The sequence below is a fragment of the Rhamphochromis sp. 'chilingali' genome (genome assembly GCF_963969265.1).
Source record: "Rhamphochromis sp. 'chilingali' genome assembly, chromosome: 6".
NCBI lineage: Eukaryota > Metazoa > Chordata > Actinopteri > Cichliformes > Cichlidae > Rhamphochromis > Rhamphochromis sp. 'chilingali'.
Window position 1 is genome coordinate 41,478,491 of NC_137933.1, and position 23,715 is coordinate 41,502,205.

The window sequence follows — 23,715 nt, forward strand, 5'->3', positions numbered from 1 at the left end:
TCACTGAAGATGCCCGCTTTACGTTCTCATAGCAACTTCTTTCCAACAAATCTGAAAATGTCGGCGATGAGCACAGGGAAAGATTTCCACGAGATATAAAAGTGACGGAAACCAACATCAGGGAAAATTTAATCAGAGGCAGCTACTGTTGTTTCTCGCAAAGAGACACGAACGTGCAGAACAAGTGCAAAAGCAAACAGTTTTGAGCACGACGACATCTTTTTATTTGAGCCAAGCTGACAGAAATATGTGTTAACGAGTCTCTGGTGTTGGTAAAAAACCTGATGAAGAGCTGGTCTGAGGATTCTTTTAACCAGGAGCCAAGTCGAGAATCTTCAGAATAAACGGTGAGCTACTCTCGCTCACGTTTGTGTGGTCGATTGTCCTTCAGCTGAGCTTCTGCCGCGGTGAGAGAGGTCATTATATTAAAACAGTGTTTAAAAATGCAAACTGAACCCAATCATGTTCTCATAAATCATCACATGTAAACCAGCAACTTGGTATTCAGAGCACATTTTAATAAACACCCTGTTGTGAGACGATTACACGGCGATCATAAAGTCATGCCTGCATGTAGCAATAAACACAGATTTGATTGACTGATCCTTCTTCATATTCAGTCCACAGACCAGCACGAGACAAATAATCCTCTCACCATAAATGTGTTCCTTACAGAGAAACTGAATTCACTTGAAATCGTCTGTAACATTATTATGTTAAGTTCTTAAGAGATCAAAGCGCGAATGTGCGTAAAAACCTGGTGTGAAAAACACGAGTTTCATAGGACACACTGTCAAACTGAGCATCAGCTTTGCTTTGTTCAGCTTTTGGAACAAAGTAGACTCACCGATCATATCGGGGCCTTTGGCGTTGAGTCTGAGAAAGCGACTTCCCATCGGGACCTCCAGCACCGTCTTCAGAGCTGCAGGTGGAAAAAAGATCAGAAAGGTTTCGGTTAAACTGACAACACAACAACCGTCACTGAGCAGAGAGGCGGACACATCCAAACACCTGCAGAGGAAACGTTTTGTCTTTGTCTGCCTTCTCATGTTTTGGGTTTTATGTTTTTTACCGTAAAAGTAGTCCAGCCTCGCTTGAAAACTTCTCACATACTGACACTTGATGAGCATCAGACTGGATCCCCTTCAGCATCTTTTTTCAGGAACGAGGCTGCTACAGTCCGACAGGACTCGCTCAACACTGACAATATCTGATCAAAACTTTAGAGAATCCTGGAGGCAGAGCATCAGGTGAGGAGCTTCATGCATTCATGTTGGAAATGTTTGGGGAAGTGGAACGACCATTCAGAGGAACGACACGAACTGCTGGACCACCGTGTGCTGGCACAGAGCATCGTCGCTCAGTCTTGGACCATTCGCCAGATGTGCCTCCCTGTGAATTCTTCCAGATCCTGAAAATCAAGTTGAAGGATCACCAACACAATTCTGCAGCCACACCAAGGAAAACTGGTTGGAAAACGCAGCAACACCAAAGTTACTGCAACTGTGTTGTCTTTGAAATGGTTGCTTTGAAGAAGCGGACCAGGTCTGTGACCTGTGCCCAGTGGTGAGTTGTGATCTTTAAAATGTCTTTGCATCAAGACGGCGACAAAAAAGCAATAAGAGAAAGTCAGCCTGCTATTAGTCGCCGACTGAATGGGATCAAGTTGGCTATCGTATGCAATCCTGTAATAATACAGCAATGTTTCTTTTTCTGTGACAGATCTCAGTTAATCTGTTCCAGAAACACAAACTCCTCCACAAAGTTGCTGCAGGACGGTGATTTAACTGCAAAATGACACGAGCCCTCAGGGACATTGCTTTTACGCAGGCATATAGGCAGAATACAATCAGTTCTGTTACGTCCACTACTGGAGGAGATGCTTTGTAGACGAGTTGTGGTCATCAGTGCAGACTGCCTCAGTTCACAACCACCAGGCCGGGTCCTGTTCCTTGGTTGATCTGATATCCTCGTGTCGGTGTTGTTCCCACATCATCTTAATAAATGTTGTTCCAGGTTCAACATTGCAAGTGACCAATCACATTGTTGTGACGTCATACTTTTGCAAGCCAAGCGAATCATTCATTTATGAAATTCCAGTGTTGCAAGAACAATATGCAACACTGGCTGTAGCTCAGGTGGCAGAGCAGGTCAGCCACTAATCAGAAGGTCGGTGGTTCGATCCCAGGCTGCCTCCTGACTGCATGCCAAATATCCTTGGGCAAGATACTAACCCCATGTTTGCCTACTGGTGGTGGTCAGAGGGCCCGGTGGCGCCAGTGTCCGGCAGCCTCGCCTCTGTCAGTGCGCCCCAGGGCAGCTGTGGCTACAATGTAGCTGCCATCACCAGTGTGTGAATGTGTGTGTGAATGGGTGGATGACTGAATGTAGTGTAAAGCGCTTTGGGGTCCTATGGACTAGAAAAGCGCTATACACATGCAGGCCATTTACCATAATGCTTACCGTTTATTAAAGAACAGCATCCTGAAATGCAAAGAATTCAAATTGCTGGATCGGCGGACAGAGGCGGCTTCTCGCAAGTTAAGTAGTTTTTTTTTTTACGACGCTTTTTTCCGAAGTCGCAAAAGTATGACATCACAACAATGTGATTGGTCACTTGCAATGTTGAACCTGGAACAACATTTATAATGATGATGTGGGACACGGGGCTATCAGATCGTGCTCTGTTCCTAGTCTTGTGCGTTCACTCATGTCCCAGGTTAAAAGAATACAACCATACCAACCACCACCTTGTGGGAGAAGTTTGAAAGATGTTTGACATGTAGGTTTTTCTTTAAATCAAACCATAAAGTTTTTGCTAATCATAACCATATTCAAAGTGTGTTTGCCTCTGAAGAGTCACAACATCCATCCATCCATGTGTTAAAAGTGACATGAAATGAGAGACTTAAAAAAACAAAGAAAAAGTGTTGGAGGTCTGAAAAGCCTCCACACTGCTGACCCTTTCCTGTTAGCTTCCTCCATCCTCTTTAACCGGTGCAGAGGTGCTGAAAGGTGGAGCAGAAACCACTGAACAATATAGAACTGAATTGCACAGATTGGCCTTGATTGGCCTATTGTCACCGAGACCCGATCCAGCTTTCTCAGACAGGATCACATATTCATTCACATACTGGACCAGACATCACTGGTAAGAAGGGAGTACAAATAGAGAATAATAGAGTATTTCTTCAGCCACCATGATTATGCATGTAATAATAATTTTTTACTCTTTTCTACATCTACTCAAAAAAAAAAGAAGCGGGGAGGTAAGATATGAAAGTGTGGATTTGTAAATCTGTTAAACCGTAAAACAGCAGAAGGACATTTTATACTCAAACATCCTTAAAGGCAGCGCCAGACGGGATTCGTTGAAAGACCACAGGTGCTGACACTCGAGCTCAACAGCAGACTTCAGAGCGGGGTGTGATGGTGGAGAGAGTGGACAACATCTGAAGGAGCTATCTGAATCCCATCAGGCTGGAGAGGCAGCAGCGTGTAACGTTCATTATTCTTCCAACAGAGTGGAGTAAATGTCCCTGACTCGAGTCCACTAACTCGTCTCTCGCCTGTCAGCGTCCAATAAAGTCACAACACCTTCATTAGAGCCAAATCTTCAGCACAGAGCTTCCTTAAAAAAGGTGGAAATCTGTTGATTTGAAGGTTCACTCGTGTTCCAATCTTGCTGAGTCGACGCTCACGCTGCATCTCGTTATCCTGCTCATGAATTTGCTTGGTAGGAAGTTAACATCAGCAGCAGCCAAAGGTGCTCCTCGTCCTGCAAAACAGCTGCTGGTGCAGCTGCCAGCACAATCCAGATATCACTACTTCACAGTTAAAGATTTGGGGCAGCAGATATTATATATGTAGGTGGTGGCTGGGTGGTGGTGGTGGTCACAAGGGGGCATTTAAACCTCTTCAACATCTTGCCAGATTGTGTCCTGGATGTTAATCAGTGTAGGTGTTACCTTGTTAAGCCGCCCCAAGGTGAAAATGAAAGTCCATTAATGGAGCTTGTTTAGCAGCATTAATTGGCAGCTCTCAGTTATTACACGCGTTAGCTGGACGAAGGAGAAACTCGCCTTCAGCTCCCTGTTTGTGGTGAAGGCTGACGTGAGGAGACCACCACACCGCAGCGCTGTCCTGCCTGCTGCTTTACAGCTGCACAGAAGCAGCGATCTCCTCCGCGGCTCTAAATAACGTCCACGTGTATGCTGTTAAATGTCACCTCGCTAACTAGTCAGTCACACGCCTCTCTTGTGCAGGTCGCAGCGTGCAGGAACAACAAAATACTGAAAGCATTCGCTGCTGTGAAACACTTTGTGAGGTTTCATGGTAGACGAGTTTGTCCCACGGCGGGTAAGCGAGGAGGCGTGGGCACGAGGCGACACCTCCACAGACAAACGCAGACTTAATTCCATTTTCTATATTTTATAAACGTCAGTTTCTCCTCCAGCGACAAACGAGAGCCGAGCTCAATTAACACGCTGTGGCTGTGAGCCGCTGGGCTTTACCCCAAACATAATTATACTTGGAAAACTGCATCTGCCTTTAAATTTATGGAAGCTATGGAATAAGTTCAGCTGCAGCCATTTGCAGTTTTTTCCCCTTGAACTCTAAAATAGAGATTAAACATAAAGCCAGGTTGTTTTTATGTTTTTTAAGCAACCTTCGAAATAAATTATGAAATGAAACATAGATAAACAGCTCATTTCACACGAGGCCGTCGACTCTGTAAACTGAGGCTTTAGGGAATACTGCTGCAAATTCATATTCCAAATGCAATGACTGATAAACAGCGGGGTCATGAATAATGGATGAGGAGGAACAAAGGTGATACTCGCGCGTCTGTAAATAAACTCGCTCTCACTAAGGTAGGCATAAATGTGCGTGATTGGTTAACCTTATCGGCTCTCTTCTTCTGGGACAGGAGACAAAGCACGGGAGACGGAAACTTACAAACTGGATGGAAAACAAATGAGTCTGACAGGTAGAGTCCTTCCAGCCGGAAACTTTGATTGTTGTGTGAGAAGGCTTTACAGGTTCCCCACTGGCCTGGGATAACAAGGGCGCCGAGCCAGTGTCAGAGACACAGAGCACGTATTCACGGGACCTGAAGTCAGACGTACTTGTGCAGTCGCTTATGATGTGAAACCCAGGAAAGGTGTCCTGGAACCACAAACACACCTAGTGTTTATTCTAAGACAGGTCACATGATAGCTGACGAATTCTTGGATGGAGCGATAATATATCACATGAAAAATGCTCCAAAAGCCTCCAACAGCACCTGCACCTGTCAGTCAAAGAGGCCCCGCCCCTAATAAGCCTTAGACTTCATAACACCCCGCACAGGCGTTATGAAGGAGAAATGACACACAGACACCAAACAGTTTGTCTCAGGCTGTAAACGTTTATTTCTGCTGTAAAGTTTTAACGTGGGAGTCTATGGGGACTGACTCACTGCTGCCCCTGCTGGACGTTACAGGAACTGCAGGTTTGGGAGCTTCATTTTTTAGCTGCGGACCAATGAAATATAGATTTTTAATATTTTCATATTCACTTTATGTCAGATGTTTCCAACATTCGTCAAACCAAAACCAGTGATTTTATTTAATGCTGTGTTTGTGTGTAAATCTTGTATAAACGAGGTGTTTTGAGTTTTCCTAAATGCAGTTGACGTTCGGTGCTGCAAATTACTTCATCATGATAACAAGTTCATGGTTTTAAATTTGACCCTCCTGCACATAAACTGTATACCTGTCTGTGAAATCTGAATCCAAAAAGAAAAACATGAGACTTCATGAAGAACAGATGCTTTATGATTTTAATCATCTGTCTGTCGTGCCTTATCCGCACATGCTTTTGCTAATATAGTTTAGAACCATAGGTATTGATTCGTAACGGTAATAGAGCCACGTTCAGCAAACATCCGCAGTGCCGAAGGATAAAGAGTCACTGTAAAACATAATGTGTATCCAGTTAAATTCAACCTAAAACAGCCAAATTATGCTGAATGAACATACTCCTGCTACAGAAGATATCCCCGAGTTTAAATCCACACTTTCAAAGTTTAACGACCTTTGCTGCCTCTCTGGTTAAAAATATTTCAGGGCTATTTCGTTTTATCCATAAAACATGCCGTCCATGATGAAGGTTAATAATGAATTCAATACGTTTGCAGATATTATTATTTTAAAAGTGGAGCACGCTCACATGTTTGTACCGACTCTGGGTTTAGCAGCTGCAGCACTTCAATAAAAACTGTAACGACTGCCTCCTTCATGTCGCAGGTTTATGGTTCAGAGGCTGAAAAATAAAACCAGCACCAAAAGCTGCAGTTCCTCTAATGTCCACTAGAGGCTCTGGCAATGAGTCAGTCCCTACAGACTCCCATGTTAAAACTTTAGAGCAGAAATAAACATGTTTACAGCCCGATACAGTGAAATTACCAAAATTAAGTAGTGATTAATAACCTCTTTAATTAAAACAAAATAATTATAAAACACAATTAGAGCTGTTCTACATCAATTTTTTAATTTTTTAATTGTTTTATAAAAAAATCAAATTATTATTTTGTACAAATATGTCAAATTACAATTATTTACTTCATTCCTGAACATTAAAAAGAGTTTTAGTTTTTGAATGTTATGCTTGATTAATGCTGCAGTCCAGTGCGACTCAGAGTCGAGTATATAATGTGACTTTAGTTGGTTACTTACTGAATAAGTAATGTTTTTTGTTTTAAACATGTTTTTCACAGATTTCCAAATTACTCGTTTTTCTTATTTTTATAATAACACATTTATCAACTCTGTAATTTCATGTATGGAGGAAGTAAGTGCAATGCCAAAATACCCAACTAAAGACTTTTGAAGCTATGAGTGACATCATGGTGGTGGTGTCCATCTTTTTGTACAGTCTATGTTTTTCTGGCATTGCTGCAACCTTACAAACTGTACCATCTGATCCTCGAGCCTCTCGACTGTCTTTACCTTCTACACATAAAACTACATTTAAAGGTGACACATTACACCAGTGTCCTCACATTTCAAATCAGCACAGACTTGAAGAAGCGCGCTGACTGTTCTCTGCGATCAGCACTCCTGCAGCCTGTTTTCAGTCGTTTCAAAGGGAAAAACCTTCAAGCTAAAGTTCTAATCTAAATTTGTCAAGATCCAGAAACGGAATATTAAATCTCCCTGCCCGGTCTTTGAGAAGTGATGGACAGATACACCAATTAGCTTATTAGAGCTCAGAGAATGGTGACCGACCTCTGCGTGAGGCTGGGGAGTGCAAAAAGGAAACTGCCAAATTGGCTGGAATCTTAATCCCAAGAAACTAAATGTAAGTGATGAAGAATGTGTTGCACAGAACCACTGACATTTAGTGCAGATGTTTGTTCTGCTGCAGTCCTCCAGGGAGGTAAGGCTAAAAAGGCCAAACGAAATCTGACTTGGCGTGATGCGAGCTTAAAGAAACCAGAGATTAAACAAGAAAGGGAGGAAGAGGAAGCAGCGAGAGTTTCTGCATCGCTGGGAAACAGATTAGAATACAAAATGTGATCAGGCTGCAGTGCTTCCAAATCATTTGTAGATATCAGAGAGCATTTATATTGGATGCTGACAGAGAACTCAGGTAGAGTGATGTCCACTGCAAGCACTTTAACAGAGCAGCAACCAGCGGGGCTGAAACACCAAGGCCTGCAGTTCCTCTAACGTCCAGCAGAGACATCAGCAGTGAGTCAGTCCTCACAGAGCAGAAATAAACACGTTTACAGCCTGAAACACAAACTGTTTGGTCTCCAGAGATAATTTCCCCTTCTTAACAACATGCATTATTAGGGGCGTGGCCTCTTTGAATGACAGGTGGATGGTGAAGTTGCTAGCTTCACCTGAACTGGACCTCTGCACCGTGTTTGTGCTGTTGGAGCCTTTTCATGATATCATGTGACCAATAATATGGCAGCTGTGAGGTCGCTGTACCAACAGACCATCCGAGGAGGCGGAGCTCCCATACATTTAAGGATGCAGACATTAACTAACAGCGTCTGACATTAGCACTCGTCTGATCCAAATATGGCCACTTCTGGCTCCAAAGCACGGCTGCAGCCGAAATCTTTTATATACAGTCGATGTTTTAAACAAACACAAAACCCTGAGTCACTCAGGGAAAGTTTAGAGCAAGTCTTTGAAGGACCTCTGCTAAGCAATCGAAGCCTCGATGTGTTTTGCAGTCCGATGTGTTCTTACTGATGGAAAACGACTAATGTCAGGTCACGTGGAAAATGCAGATGCAGAGAAGTAAAACAAACCCTCCAAAATAACAGGATAGTCCAACTAAATTCAAACTGACAGTCAGTCTGAATCTGGTGTTTGAAATTGGGGCCGCTTGACAGCAAATTCCCAGTTGCTGCCTTTTGTTTCCAGGCCGCCTCGAGTGCTGGTAAAACGTCTTGTTGTGGGGATTTAAATGCTGCTCAGCTTTCTGGCTGTGCTCGCTAACAGGCCGTAGCATATATTAAATGGATTTGTTATCCTCCCAACAAAGGATAAAGGCCTTTCGCTGCCGCTGCATTCATTGTGTGCAGTTGTGCTCACTCAGCTGTGCGGCTGTGTCTCAACAACATCGGAGTTTCTGAATGAACCAAACTACACACGGGATGAAAGCTGATCGTCTGTGGAGCGCTTAATGCTGGTGTTCGGATCGCACTCGTGCGTTTAAATCTCGCCTTTGCTTTGGCGTTCGTGCCGGGTCGCCCACCCGGCCACACGCCACAAACCTGTCACTGTCGTAATGTGTTTCACTGGGTTTAGTCCAACTTCAGGAGGCTGGTTTTGATGGCACATCACTTCTTGAGAACTATTTTAATATTTAACTGAAGCTCCATGGGTGCACTGTTCCTTTAACAAATATCCCTGCACAGAAAAACTCACTGAAAAGATGTCGTTTGCAGATCGAAATAAGAGACGCCTCCTCTAATGTGTAAACAGGAAATGAAAACAGAAAGCAATAAATAAATCACAAAGACATATTTCAGAACATGGGAAACATATCAAGCATTTAAATGGAAACATTTTATTATTTCATGAAACATATGAGCTCATTTGAATTATGAGGCAGCAACGTGTCTCTAAAAAAGTTGGACAGTGACAAAAAGGCTGGAAAAGAACATTTCACTAAACAGCAACAGCCGGAGCGACGCTGTAATCAGCTTATTTGGCAGCAGGTCAGGAACATGACAGCGTTTGAAAAGAGCTTCTCAGAAGATGAGCTGGGCAGAGGTTCACCAATCAGCCGAAAGCTGCCTGCAATCTGTGCGCTGCATTAGACAGACGCGAGTCTGTGGTGACATCAGTGCGTGGGCTCAGCGTGCCGCCCACACGTGCAGGTTAAAGCTGCACCGTGTTCCAGAAACAGCCCCGCCTCCTCCGAAGCTCCTTTAAAATCCACTGAAGCAAAGTGCAAACTGATCTGAGGTCAGAGTTCATCAGACGTCATGAAACAGGACGAAGCAGAGAAGCTAGAGACCGCCATCAGACCAGGACGGGACAACGTCCAGCAGCTGCTCAGACCATCACAGGCTAAAGGTTAAAGGTTAAAGAGGAGGACACGGACCCGTCCAACTTCTAAAGATGTAAATAAAATAAAAGTAAAATAAAAATAAGATGATTTTTGAATGGAATTGAAACTGAGATGTGTTTAAAATAGTTTAAAGAGTTTGTTTTCTGTGCTCCACTGTGAATAAACTCGGGGCAGCGTAACGGCAGCGTACACTGAACGACAGGCTTCCTGTGGTCAGCACTGAAACAACATGGACACATCTTTGGACGAAGATCAGACGAGGACACAGACAACATGACGCTGCTGACCTGAGTCCTCCAACAATACCACACTCTTTGTGCCCATTAGAGGAAATAAGCTATTGGCTGTGGACTCCGAGCTTAACGAGAGAGAAAGTTTTAGGTGCACCTCCGTACAGCTACTCATCAAACCTCTTATGAAACACTTTCACTGGACGTCCGACCACATTTATGTTCTTGTTTATTTTTTCCACTGATTTAACTCTAAAGTTGGCAGAAGAGAGTTTGGTACGGGCGAAGCTTCTGACACACACACACACACACACACACACACACACACACACACACACACACACACACACACACACACACACACACACACACACACACCTTGAGGCCTCGCGGCTGTAATAAGGGAAAGAAGAAAGGCCGCGTGGACGCTTCGTGCAGCTGTGCAGAAACAGAGACAGCAGACCTGCGGCTACATTTTTCTTCCTTTGTTCCAAAAATAAGAACAAATGTTTTAAAATGATCAGAAGTGGCAACAGCTTCACTCGCTTTGACCAACAATAAGCAGCTGTGATTGGTTATTTTGTGTCATTAAAGATGAAATTACATTTAGATTCACATACATGTTTGAAGTTTTATTCAACTTATTTTTGTGTCTTTGTGGTTTCTCGTCTCTACGTTTTGCATTTCTCAAACAAACTCATTTACTCCACAGAACTCTTACGTCTGTATAAAATTCCACCTCAGCAGCGCGGACACACCCCGGCCTTCTCTAAATACATTCCACACGTTAAAAGCCACAGAAATATTTACACGGTCACTGGCTGTGAGTTTTAATACCAGCCATATTCATTTCCACTCTGCAAGGCACGCCAGCGCTACTTCATTTGAAACATTTGATATACATACACGACCAGGGCCAATAACTCTGGCATGTGTGTTCGCTGCCAGCAGCGACTTCATTAAGCTGTTAAAACCTGGGGAAAAAGCCGAGAAGCCCTGGAAACATTTGAAGTGCGTTTTCACATTTACAGTGTTGTAAAGTTGTTATTTGTTCTGCTGGCAGCTCCGCTCAGTCAGGAGCGAGCACTACCTGGCAGACATCTCTGTTCAGCTTTGCTCCAGCGTCACGTTTCTCTCAAAGCAAACTGCTGAGAGGTGAACATTACGTATTTATGTATTTATTGGTAAGCCAGCTGGTTTGTTTGTTTAGCAATATTCCCGAAATCCACAGCCGGCAATGAATACAGATGCGCTCGTCAGTCATTTTCCAGCTAATCTCTCCTGACAGACTCAACGATCGATGCTCTTCTGTTGTTTTAAGATGAGATTGATTAAAACTCATTTCCAGAAGCACATTTAATGCTGGACTCTTCCTGTTATGTGCCGTTGGTTTTTCTTTGTTGTTGTTCTTTCAGATTTGAAGCTGATTTTATAAAAACATGCTGGGTAGAGTGTAGGCTGCTGAAGCCAGATGGCATTTTAATAGTCCAGCCCTGATGAATAAATAGAGGCTGCAGGCGAAGAGGAGGCCAAAGCCAGGACGGCTCAACTGACCAGTCAAGTCAAGCCAGGTGATACCCACAATGCATTTCCCACCGAGCCTGACTGGGAGGCAGCCCGGGCACATATACAGACCACGTTTTGTCTACATTTCTGGAACCAGCAGGGAGACATTAGGCCTGAGCTGATGGTTTATTCTCTAAAATGAAAGCTCAGACTGAGCCATTTGCAGGAGGCAGGAAGGTGACAGACTTAATAACACTCAGAAAGATGTGCAAAGAGTATTTTGGTATTAAAGTGCTGACGATTAGCTTGCAGAGCATGAAACACGACAGGAGACGTGGAATTTCTTTTTCAGGGCCGTCTGATACCTACACTGTTCGGGAGTCAGGTGGGGTAGGGCCTGTCCTCGCACCAGGCGGCACGTGGAGCCGTCGCCACCGCAGACGCCGCAGTTATCCTCCCTGGCACCGCTGGCCAGCTGCCGATCGCAGCCCACCTCCTGCACACGCAACAAGCACAAAGACAGAGAAGAGGCTGAAACAAAGACAGCTGCAGGACAAAGTCAGGCTGGATTATGTCTCCGACCAACAGCGAGGACGTTCAGTCTAATTATAATTTACATGCCAAACAATAGTTTCCAACGATGGACAGTTTAGAGCCAGAAGCTCAACCAAAGTCTGTTTGTGCGCTTCTGAAAGTCGTTAAATGAACATTTGGTCATTTTTTTCTCAGCCAATGTCTGACTGCACTGCAACATAATTAAAACGGAGGCGTCCCCCGGCTCCCTCAGGTCTCTCTAACAGCCTGCTGACTGACTTCTGTGTGGAGACTCTGCAAGATGTTTACGCTCACACCCGAGCGCCTCAAGGCCTCATCTGCTCCTGTCATTGTTCCCGTCCATGGATGGACAGCCGGCAAAATCAGAAACAGCAAACAGTGAAGCAGTTCGTCAAGGCAAAATCTGGACCCCCCAGTTCTTACCCACAGGTGATTAGCAAGCGAGATTAGCAAGCAAACAAGCTAGCCTCAGACAGCTAGCTCCTAAAACAGGAAGCGAGAACATTAATGTAAACCTTAAACATTGTGTTTTAGTGTTGCAGCCTTCAAAAACTTTCTGGTTTTTCTGGTTTCTGGCACATTTTCACCACTGCTTTGTGTTTGCAGACAAATTAGCAAATGAGCATTTTCCAGCCCACAATGAGCTGCTTGCAACCAAACCAATCCCTCTGAGGTTTTCGGTGCAGCATTGTAAACCTCTTTGTGAATGATTATAGGCACGGAGTCACTTTAATTAAAGGTCAAAAAACAGAGTAAGTGCAATCATGTAAATATCTTGGGACCATAATCAACGAGAAACTGAATTCTGATGAGAATTGCAAATCGGTCTGCAAAAAGGATCACTGGAAACCTGTTCATTTCCACATTGACTGAACAATTTTAACTTTGTTTTATCTTTTTGTTTGGTGGTATGGTTCAGTCAGACCTCTGTCACAGAGAAAACCTCACAGAAGCAGACAGTGAGGTGGTCCAGTCGTCCGATAGGTGAGTCACAGCCCTGTTTGGCCTGTGCTCTAAACAGGTACGACGGATGGCTTTATCAATTCTAAGTCATGGTTCCATCCTCAGCTTCTTCCCTCAGGATGGGGGTTTGTAGTTCCAAGATGCAGGACGAAGCAAAGCTGCCATCTCTAAACTTGAACGTTGAACCCTTCGTGGAGCAACAGCCAGCGAGCTCCATCAACCTGCTAACCAGTCAGGGAATACACAGTTGCTGCTTGTAGTCACAGAGGCGTCCAGGACTTCCACGATCATGGTGAATCATGAGATCACGAGAAGCTAAACCATCATCAGACATCCAGCCAAAGCTTCTGTTACCAAAAATGTTGACCCCTGCCCGAAGACTGTGTGTGTTCATACGGACGTATCTGACAATCGAGTTATTTCCAAATATAAGTCTGGGTTGCTAGGGAACAGTCAGATTTTGAGACTTCAAACTCTGTCAAGATGAGCTTGTACTACCTGGTAGAAGGTGATTTAATCAAATCTGGCCTATAATAATCTAGGATAAAATTCAACTTGGAAAACATTCAAACATATTCTGTATAATCAGTCCCATCTCTGTATTTCTTTGTGGGTCACTGGGACCTTGTATCCTGGCTTTAAATAACAAGACAAATTAAGTGTGACCAGGATGAGTGTGCAGGAAACGTTTCCTCCTCAGATGCACAGGACATAAACAAGACCGTCCCCGATTTCAAAAACAAGCTGCATATTTTTAAAAAGCAATAATGAAGCGTTCAGAATGCAGGACTGAAAATGACTCATGGCAAACTATGAATGCTTTTCTTTTACGACAGCAGTGACCAATGAATACACAGAAAGGCCCAGGTGGTCAAAATGATCCTACACGGACATGAAAATGGACGTCATCGATGAAGAGAACATCTGTCATCATCTGGGTCTAACCTGGTCTGCTCCTGGCTCCACTGTTAGTCATAAAGGGGGCTTGGCACAGCTTCTGGAATAAATGTGCTGAGAAGTGATGTGTGGTTCAAACGCTTTCTCATAGAGCAGGCAATGCCCACACAGAAAGGACGCAACTGGCAAGAGCATTCAAACCCAGGAACTTCCTGCCATGAGCCAGTATCACTAACCACTGCGTAAATCTAGCACTCTTAAACCACTTTTAAAGACCACTTGGTCAAGACTGCTAATGGCTGGAAACACCTTTCTCTATTCTGCAATGTCACAATTGCAGATTTAGTTCTTTCAATCGTCACATTCAGCGCTATTTCTTAATTAGAAGACTTGAAGGGCTTTTAGCGTCCAATGAATTAACTTCAAGAAGTATTTTACACCAACCAGACATAACACTTTGACCTAATACTGCGTCGGTCCCCCTAACCCTTCGAAGCGTGGCCTCCGCTCGACCCCTGCAGGCGTGCTGTGGTATCTGCACCAACGTGTCAGCAGCAGGTCCGATATGTGTCTGTGTTAATGGGAATGTGAAGCTCAGTGGTACTGAGCTAACTTCTGTGTGGTTTGTAAGGAAAGGCTTTGTTAGTATCGATCGCCCATCCTGGGTTGTTATTTTTTTGTTTGTTTTCCTTTCTTTTTTTTTTTGTTCCAACATGAGAAGTTCTGTTTTGTATTTAGTGTAACAAGTTTTTGTGTTTCCCTCTTTTTTCTTCATAAACTGTATCCAAAATCACTCAATAAAAACATTTTGAGTAGTTTTATTGATACAGCACCAAATCACAACAACAGTCGCCTCAAGGTGCTTTATACTGTAAGGTCGACCCTACAAGAATACATACAGAGAAAAACCCAACAATCATATGACCCCCTATGAGCAGCACTTTGGCGACAGTGGGAAGGAAAAACTCCCTTTTAACAGGAAGAAACCTCCAGCAGAACCAGGCTCGTTGCAGGTTCTGCAACGATGGTGACTAGGGCTGGGTGTCGTCACTGATTTCTAGAATCGATTCTTTTCCGATTCACAAGGTCCCGATTCGATTCAATTCGATTTGAATCTGGGAAATTTTGCCTCAGACAGTCAGAAATATTATAATTCAGATCAGCACATTTACATATTTTTGTATCTATAAACAGGAAGCTGACACTTTCCAGACTTTATCAAAGGTGTGAGCATCACAGCAGAGGCCTTTGTGTCAAAGCAGCTGAAGATAAAACACAGAAAAACATGAAGGAGATTTTCCTGGCCTGGATTTTATAAAAATATTCTGCAGTAGATCAAAAACGAAAGAAAACCATTAATCAACTTGAACATTACCTCTGAAGTTTGATCAGAAACACGGCTGAGCATTTTGCATTTTGCATAATTTTAAAAAGTTTAAATTTGTTCAGAAGCCTGTTGACCTGCAGAAAATTAGGTTTTCTTTTCGGAAGTAAGTAATAGGAAACAAACAGCCCCGACCGTGTCCGTGCCGTCGGGTGAGAAAGGCGACATCTCACTGATCCCGATCCGTCGGCGGCTCCGTGCTTTGTGTTTACGTCTTTGTGCAGAAGCCGTGTACCTGCTCTCATTTACTGTCTTAGCTGTTTGGTGGTTGTTGAAATTGAGATCCTGGCATTTCGGGCAAAATAAATTTATATTAAAAAATCGATTCAGGATTTTAATGAATCGATATCACGTTATCCAAGACAGAATCGATTATAATCAATAAATCGATTATCAAAACCCTAATGGTGAGGTCGAGTCACATCCACATGGATGCAGGACCCAAGGTTTCCCAGCAGAACCTCCCCCAAACCATCACACTGTGACACACCCCTGGCCTGCAGAGTTGAGACGATGTGGTGTTGATACTGCTGTGATATCAGCCTTAAGGACAAAATGTTCACTCCCTCCCTGATATAGCTCGCCTACTAACAGGTGCAGCGATGAAGCGATGATCGGTGTTATTCTCGTCAGCGGTCAGAATGCCACACCTGTCCATGGCATCACTCTGCAAACTCTGTGGGGCGTACGCTTTGTGTGTCCTCCATGAAGTTTCTTACTTGCTAAAATAAATAAATAAAAGTAAATATTGAATTGATTTATGTCAGTTTTCATGCTCTGTATGCTTCTGACTCTTTGGACGTCGTTGTGACTTTGCCAGCTGCAGGAAATGTGGAAACTGGAAGCGGATGTGTTGTTATGGGGCATATGGAATGAACTCGCACTTTCACCCTGAACACAAACGCCTCTTTAGAGCAATCGCAGAGACCCTGTAAGCCGAGGATTATCGAGGTGACAAAGTGTGACGGGGAGACAAACACAGTGACAGACGACACGATGCACTGCAGCTCCCTGGGATCGACTCGTTTTCTGGTCTCCGTGTATACGTGTGGTGTATTATTAATCTACATAAACTACATGCAGCAGAGCAGGGACTGGCCTCATTCCGTCACTGACAAACTTCCCGCTTCAGAGCCGCTCGCTGCTCCACACTCCCTCCATCACCGTTAGTACCCGGCGTGCCCGGTGGCCTCTCGGCACGCCGGGTCTCGCAGCAGCTGCCATTAGAGCACGCATCCATCATCTGCCTCCCATGACTGCCCGTCTACCTGCGTGACTGAGTGTGTCTGGCCTCATTATTATTTTCAGTTTAATGATGTACCTGAAGCAGTCTGAGTGAATGCTGTCTCTTTGGAAACTGCCTGTTACATCCTGGCAGGTGAGGTTTGTGGCCAAACAACTTTAAAGTGGAGGAGAGGAGAACTTTTCAGCCCGGAGGAAGCAGGCTCATTTCTTTTCCTACCTGGATTCTGGCCAAACAGCTTCCCAGCAGGAACATTTCACAACACCGAGGCTATGTCCATACTAATATTGATAAATCTAAACAGTGTTTTTCAGTACCTGCTGTCTCAGCCTTCCACATACACACTGGAGACAGAGATTTATAAAGTTTGCTGCTATCAGTAAGCTAAAAATACACGACATATAGGAGTCCATATATACGCTTTTCCATATCCTTGAACATGTTCGCTCCTCGCACAGACCATGTTGTCTAGTGTTCACGTTGATGTTGTTAGGCTGGATCATTTGGGATTTCAGTGTTTCGAGCCGTGCCCTGAATATGTTTTAGTGCTTATGAAAGAGGAATTTTAGTGCAGAGAAGATGAAAGAGGAAGCAGCACAAAGACTCCTCCACAGTAACAGCCGTGGAAGCAGGAAAACTCCTAAAGCAGAAAATTATTGTGGGAGAAAAATCTAGGCTGAAGATGAAGAATAAAATGGAATAATTACTCCCACTCCTGTCGCCTCTAAAAGACTCCATCTAGACTTAACGCAGCTTACTATTTTTTTTCTTGTATTTTTGATCTTTTTTCTGTCTGTCGTTCTCCTGCTGCACTGCCGTCTTCTCCCTCTGATCGTGATCATTACACCGCGCTAAACAACGGCGTACGTACGGAAGTAGCTGTAGAGTAGGACCCTAACACAGACACCACATGTGTCTACATACACACAAGACATTTTTAACCGAACAACAGAAGTAAAGGCAGGAAAAGAAAGTCCACAGGGTGCATTATTATGATTGCTTATTGAGAGAAAGTTCAGTTCTAGTTTTATTATTAGTTTGTCTTAGTTGAGTTTAGTCTGGTTTATGTCTGTTCCTGTTTGTCATGTGTCGTGTCCTTGTGTCCGCGTCTCTCTCCTCGTGTTCATTCCATGTCTCCTGTCTGTCATGTATGTCCACTCATCTCTCCATGTTTCCTGTTTTATTTTGAAAGTCTTGTTTCCATGTTCAGTGTGTTTAGTTTCGCTGTTTCCCTCGTCACCCTTCTGTGTATTTAGGTCCTCTGTCTCCCTCTGTTCAGTGTCGCGTCGTCTGTTTGTCTCGTGTCCTGTTACGTCAAGTCTCAGGATAGTTTTCATGCTGTTGTTCAGATTCACGTTCCACGTCACAGTGCTCACATTTAGGTTTTAGTTTAGTTTCTCGCCTCACCTTTGGTTATACTTCGCTTTCTCTCCCGTGTCTGCTTTTGGGTCCACACCTCAAACACATCGGCCATCCCGGCCATGACAGAAACGGCATTAAATACAGCTCCCTTTGTCTTTACTCTCCTTTTCCACTTTAATCAAAAATAGCACCTGCCGTTTAAAGTGTGCACTGAGCTGTGATTGGTTGATTGACACCAGGTGCCTCTGCTGGATGACTGAGGCATAAAAGAGACATCCAGGATTAAAGCAGCACAGGTCAGAGGACAGATGGATGGTAGGGTGCGTTCAATGGCATCTGGATTTACTGAGTCAGCTCACGTCTTGGCTCATAATTCTGGCATTCCTGGTCCTCCATACAGGCAGAAAATACTCTTTGATGTTTTGCCTTTAGTGAGTTAAGATTGTGTTTTGTACAGAAATGTCAGCCCTGCACACATCACACACGTAAGAGGGTGAAAGGAAAAATGTGGAGAGCAGTGATTACACATGATGAGGGTATAAAATTGTGTCTTTACGAGAAAATCTCTGAAAATAGACAAAGAAGTTTTCAGAGATGCTGTTTTCAGCTGAATTCAACAATCGAGGAAATTACACATCATTGGCACGTGTCACATCCTTCCAACAGCACTGTTTTCTGCTGTGAGATGACCTTTTTCAGTTCACAAACCAAATCTTAGAAGCTCCTTCAGCTTTAGGAAGTCCGCGTGGTTTAACTTAGCGTCTGACAGATTCATCATAACTCACAGTAAAACTATGAAATGGGGAACTGGTGTTCTGGAGTGTGCAGCTGAGAAAGGAAGGCATCAGGCTGTCAGTGACTGAGCTGGGGTGTAATTCTGAGGATTAGAGGCGTCTAATCTGCAGTGTGTGCCACAAAATGTCAGATTAGTGCACCTAAGGAACGTCAGGGTTGTGCGAATATTTCATCCTCACTTCAGGTGACAAACTGTTATCAGGGAATTCAAATATCTGTTGGCACGTAATTTCATTCATTCGGGCCGACGCTGCAGTGCGGGCGTGAGCAGGTTCTCGCGTGTGAGGATTACCGTTGATTTGATTAGTCCTAATCAGAAATGAGTGGTGCTTCTCTGCTGACGCAGAATCTCAACCATTAGTGGCTGCAGGCCATCAGCACCACGGCGTCTCAGAAAAACTGCAGTTTTAGAGTCACTTCACGTCCAGCTGCATGGAGCTGCATGCACTCTCTGGACGTACACGCTGAGTAAAGCTGCATCACAGAAACCTCCTCCATCAATGACACATCTGAGGGTCTGGAACCAGCTGGTAGCAGAAGAAACCAACTCAGGTCAGCTGGTCACTGACCATTTGGTTGGTTGCTCATTTAATACAGTCTTAAAAACAGGAACAAAACAGTTGGAGCTGATGTGCTTAAACTGCACAGACATGCAAATCCACCTGTCTGAGAGCGAAACACTCATTCATGCATTTATTACTTCCAGGCTGCACGACTGTAACTCATTATTATCAGGATGTCCTAAAAACTCCCTGAAAAGCCTTCAGCTGATCCAAAATGCTGCAGCAAGAGTCCTGACAGGGACTAGAAAGAGAGAGCAGATTTCTCCTGTTTTGTCTTCCTGTTAAATCCAGAATTCAAAATCCTGCTCCTCACATACAAGGTCTTAAATAATCAGGCCCCATCTTATCTCAATGACCTTGTGGTACCATATCACCCTATTAGAGCACTTCGCTCTCGCTCTGCAGGCCTACTTGTTGTTCCTAGAGTATTTAAAAGTAGAATGGGAGGCAGAGCCTTCAGTTTTCAGGCCCCTCTTCTGTGGAACCAGCTTCCAGTTTGGATTCAGGAGACAGACACTATCTCTACTTTCAAGATTAGGCTTCAAACTTTCCTTTTTGCTAAAGCATATAGTTAGGGCTGGACCAGGTGACCCTGAATCCTCCCTTAGTCATGCTGCAATAGACGCAGGCTGCCGGGGATTCCCATGATGCACTCACCTCTCTAACTCCCGGTGTGTTTATATGTAATTAGTTTTGTCTCTCTATCCCATCTCTGAACAGGAAAGTTAAAGAGTTACTTATCTGCTGTTCTACATCTTTTGTTGATGTTTTCAAACCTTCCTGGAAAATGAAAAGTTTTCCTGATGCTTTAACGTGTGTTTAATGTTGTAAAAGACTCAATTTTAATCCCGATGTCATCTCTGCCTAAACTCATTCTCACAGTGAGAATCGGGCCAACAGCAGATCCCCAGGGTCACACGTCACTCCTCATTAAGACGTTCTCAGTCTTTAAAATCAAAATGTGCCATTTTAAGAAAATATAAAAGGCTCTGTTTAAATGATGGGAACACTCACACACACACACACACACACACACACACACACACACACACACACACACACACACACACACACACACACACACTGTGTCACATCAGAAGGAACTTGCGTTGAAGTTTATGAGCGGTTCTGGCACAGCGGCCGGAAACAACAGCCTCAGATATAAACACTGAAACCTTCTGTTGATATTAAACTACCGCATATAAACACTGAACATTTTTATTTCGTGTCCTAATTGCGCCGTTACCCTGCAGCCACTTCACAGTGTTTATGTATCTTTGCGTTTGCTGAATGGAGGCGAGCGGAGCAGAGAGGGAGGAGGACAGCTTCTCCTCAGAGTAAATACAGGCTGAAGTATCGGACGACAGCTGCGGATGGAGAAAGCCTCTTACGACTTGTGTATAAAGACACCATTAAAGGATAATGTGTAATTTCAAGTGTCGGTCTGCGAATGCGTCGGCCTTTTCCATCCACGGAGCAGCGCGGTCGCAGGTGCAGTGTGATGCAGGCAGCTGGATGTGTATAAGCGGGGCGAGTTATTGGATTTGATGAGAACGGTGTAGCTCGTTACACTGACTGTTGCTGCAGCAGCTGAGAGGAAATAACCCTTTTCCCTCTGTTGTTCGCTCCTCCTGTCACAATTTTCCACTTTTTTCTTTACTCGTTGTCAGAGCTCCTCTCGCTTTTTCTTTCAGTGTTGTTCTCTTGTTTTTGACTCGACACATTTAGTTTGAGTCAAAAATGTGAAGTTGGGAGAAGTCGCTCGTCTCATTAAGAGAAACCTGCTCTTTAAGGATTTTGTCAGCAGTTTGGTGGAGCTTACATGCTTTGATAAACCCTCTGGAGCTCTGCATAAACCACAGCGAATCATCTGCCTCCACCTCCTCCTGTCCCAGCTTCCTCCTTTGTCTCACCGACCCTCTGCATGTCCTCCTTCACTACATCCACGAACCTCCTCTGAGGTCTTCCTCTCCTCCTCCTGCCTGGCAGCTCCATCTTCATCTTCCTTTGTCCGATACCTCCATCCTCCCGCCTCTGCACATGTGCAAACCCTCTGATCAGACTCACCAGAGAAGCTCTCAACACCTTCAGCTCGACCTCCACCGTCTCCAGACCATCACAGCAGCTCTCACTACCGTCTTTTAAATCTTCCCTTTCAGGCCTGCTGCTCTTTTTCTGTCACAGATCCCTCCTGACACTCGTCTCCACCCGCTTCACCCTGCCTGCGCTCTCTGTGGATGGTTGTTAAACACATCCACCTTCACTACCGCTGCTCTTTGCACATTCACCTTCCCACCTGTCTCCCTCTCATTCAGACACGTGTATTCTGTCTTGCTGCTCCTCTTCTTTCCAGAGCATACCTCCACCTCTCCAGGCTCTCCTCCACCTGTCTGCCTACTCTCACTACAGATCACAGCGTCGTCTGCAAACACCATAGTCCGCCTGCTCCTCCTGCTTGACTTCATCTGTCAGCCTTTCCATCACCGCTGCAAACAAGACGGGGGTCAGAGCAGCTTCCTGATGCGATCCCACCACCACCTTCATCCCATCAGTCGCTCCTACTGCACACCTCCTCGTACATGTCCTGCACCACCTTCACATCCTTCTCTAGCACTCCTGACTTCCTCTCACAGATCCACAAAGACCTGGCCAACATCTGCCCTCTCAGAGCAATCACAAGGAAACCTCTTTCTCATCGTGAAGCTGTCCTGCTGCTCACTGATCATCACCGCTCTTCTTCAACTACTCTCTGAAGCTAGCTTCATCCCACTGTAGTTCCTACAGATCTGCACTTTTGATCTTCTCCCTTCCTCAGGATTCCTCTCACTCTCCAAGATGATGTTGAACAATCTCCTGCCCTGTCTCAGAGACATCTGTAACCCAAATAAAACGAGGGTACCACTTTAAGGACTGATAAATATGAGTAGAGATGGACAGCCTGTCAAACCAATCGAAATGCACAGGTCCCAGTATGCTTTGACCAATGGGAAAGCATCCTGCCGCTGTGTGTCCCTCCCATCTGCTCTGTGTTCGCCGCTACGTGTGTGTAGTCGCGTGCTGAGCTGCGCTGCAAAGTTTTGATCCCTGAGAGACTGAAGTTTTTGAGTTGGAAAAAGTATTAGATAAAAGTTTGCAACCAACTGTGCTGCACATAAGTTCGCTGGTTATCAGCTGCCTTTCATGTTAAAAGTAGTCAAAGTGAGTAAACAGACGAATGCTGCAGTTTTCTGGCGCCTTTAGAAAGCTAGCTAAACTGTTAGCCTTCATTAGCTCTAGTTGTTATCAGCTGCCTGGAAGTTCATCTCACTCTGCTTCCAGAAGTGAGGTAACACTTGAAGCGCAACTTTATGTTTATTTTCCTTCACGTCGTAGTACTGTCATTAAAGAAAAAAACATGCCCTGTTACGCTGTTTAGAGTCCCGCGTGGTTCGACCGAGAGACACCGTACCATTGTCTTCGGCCTGATGCACTGAGATCGCTGAGTACATGTATGTCTTAGTTTAAGGCTACGTCCACACGTACACGGGTATGTTTGAAAACGGAGATTTTCCGTTTTCGTTTTGAAAAATAATCTCGTCCACACGTAAACGCAGAAATGAAGGAAACGTTTTTGGGGTTTTTTTGATACAGCTTGTGTCTGACCCATACTCCGGAACAGTAGGAGGCGGTAATGCTCCTTTACGTTGGTTGCCAACCGCCGTTAAACACAAAGAAGAAGAAGATGCTGCATTTTCTGCGTTTTCTCCGTTTTTCTCGTCCACACGTAAATGCAAAAACGGAGTTTTCACAAATCTCCACCCTGGCAGGAGTTTTTAAAAATCTCCGTTTTCAGTGACCGAGAACGCCGTTTACGTGTGGACGAAAGGTGCAAACGCATAGAAAAATCTGCGTTTTCATAAATACCCGGGTACGTGTGGACGTAGCCTAAATCTGTTTTGCACTTTATTGTTCAGTAAGTGAATTTATCTGAATTGTTTGGTTAATAACTGTCACATATGCACTAACTTTACTTAGCTTGGTTGTAAGTGTTAATGTTTTCATAATGTATTTAGAAAAGTGTTTGTATTACAATTTTTAACATAAGATAATATATTGCAGTTTATGTAACAGAGATGTTTTATTTTATCAAATTTGAGTAGTTTAATTGCAAATTGATGTAGAGTATGATGTCAACAAAATCCTAAGTTGTGCATTATAGCTAGAACAGCATAATTAATATTTGAATTGCTCTTCTGACCCCGTCTGTTGGCAGGTCAGGGGTGGATTCGATGGCGAGCCTTCCCACCTGGACTTAGAGAGACTGAGACTCGCGTCTTTTCCACTTGATGATGTGCTGCACCTTGAGGTGTGGTAGGACTGTATCACTCACTCTCTCTCACACAGCTGGTTATACATGAGACCACTGCCTGACATTCTCTCACCCCTATTTTCTTTCACACCTGGGAATTTTTTGGACATTTTTTATTTGGGACTTTGAATAATGAGCTGTTGTGTAGAACATTCTCCACATGTGAAAGGAGTGTGAGATTTGTGTAATATGTTTCTATCAAAGTTAAGGAGTCAGGTGACTAGGGTGCACCCAGCATTGAAGCCCAGCATTGAAAACCAAAAGTAACACTTGGCCAAGTCGTTGTC

General features: G+C 44.2%; 1 protein-coding gene across 1 annotated transcript in view; it reads right to left on the bottom strand.

The window, feature by feature from the left end:
- adamtsl3 (ADAMTS-like 3) overlaps positions 1-23,715 on the bottom strand; it is a 188,575-nt gene that overhangs the window by 62,524 nt on the left and 102,336 nt on the right. Inside the window, exons 7-8 of the mRNA XM_080885193.1 lie at positions 11,688-11,814; positions 848-922 (exon numbers count right to left, since the gene is read on the bottom strand). Of these exons, the coding sequence (XP_080741319.1) occupies positions 848-922; positions 11,688-11,814 (202 nt within the window). The remainder of the gene's footprint in view (positions 1-847; positions 923-11,687; positions 11,815-23,715) is intronic.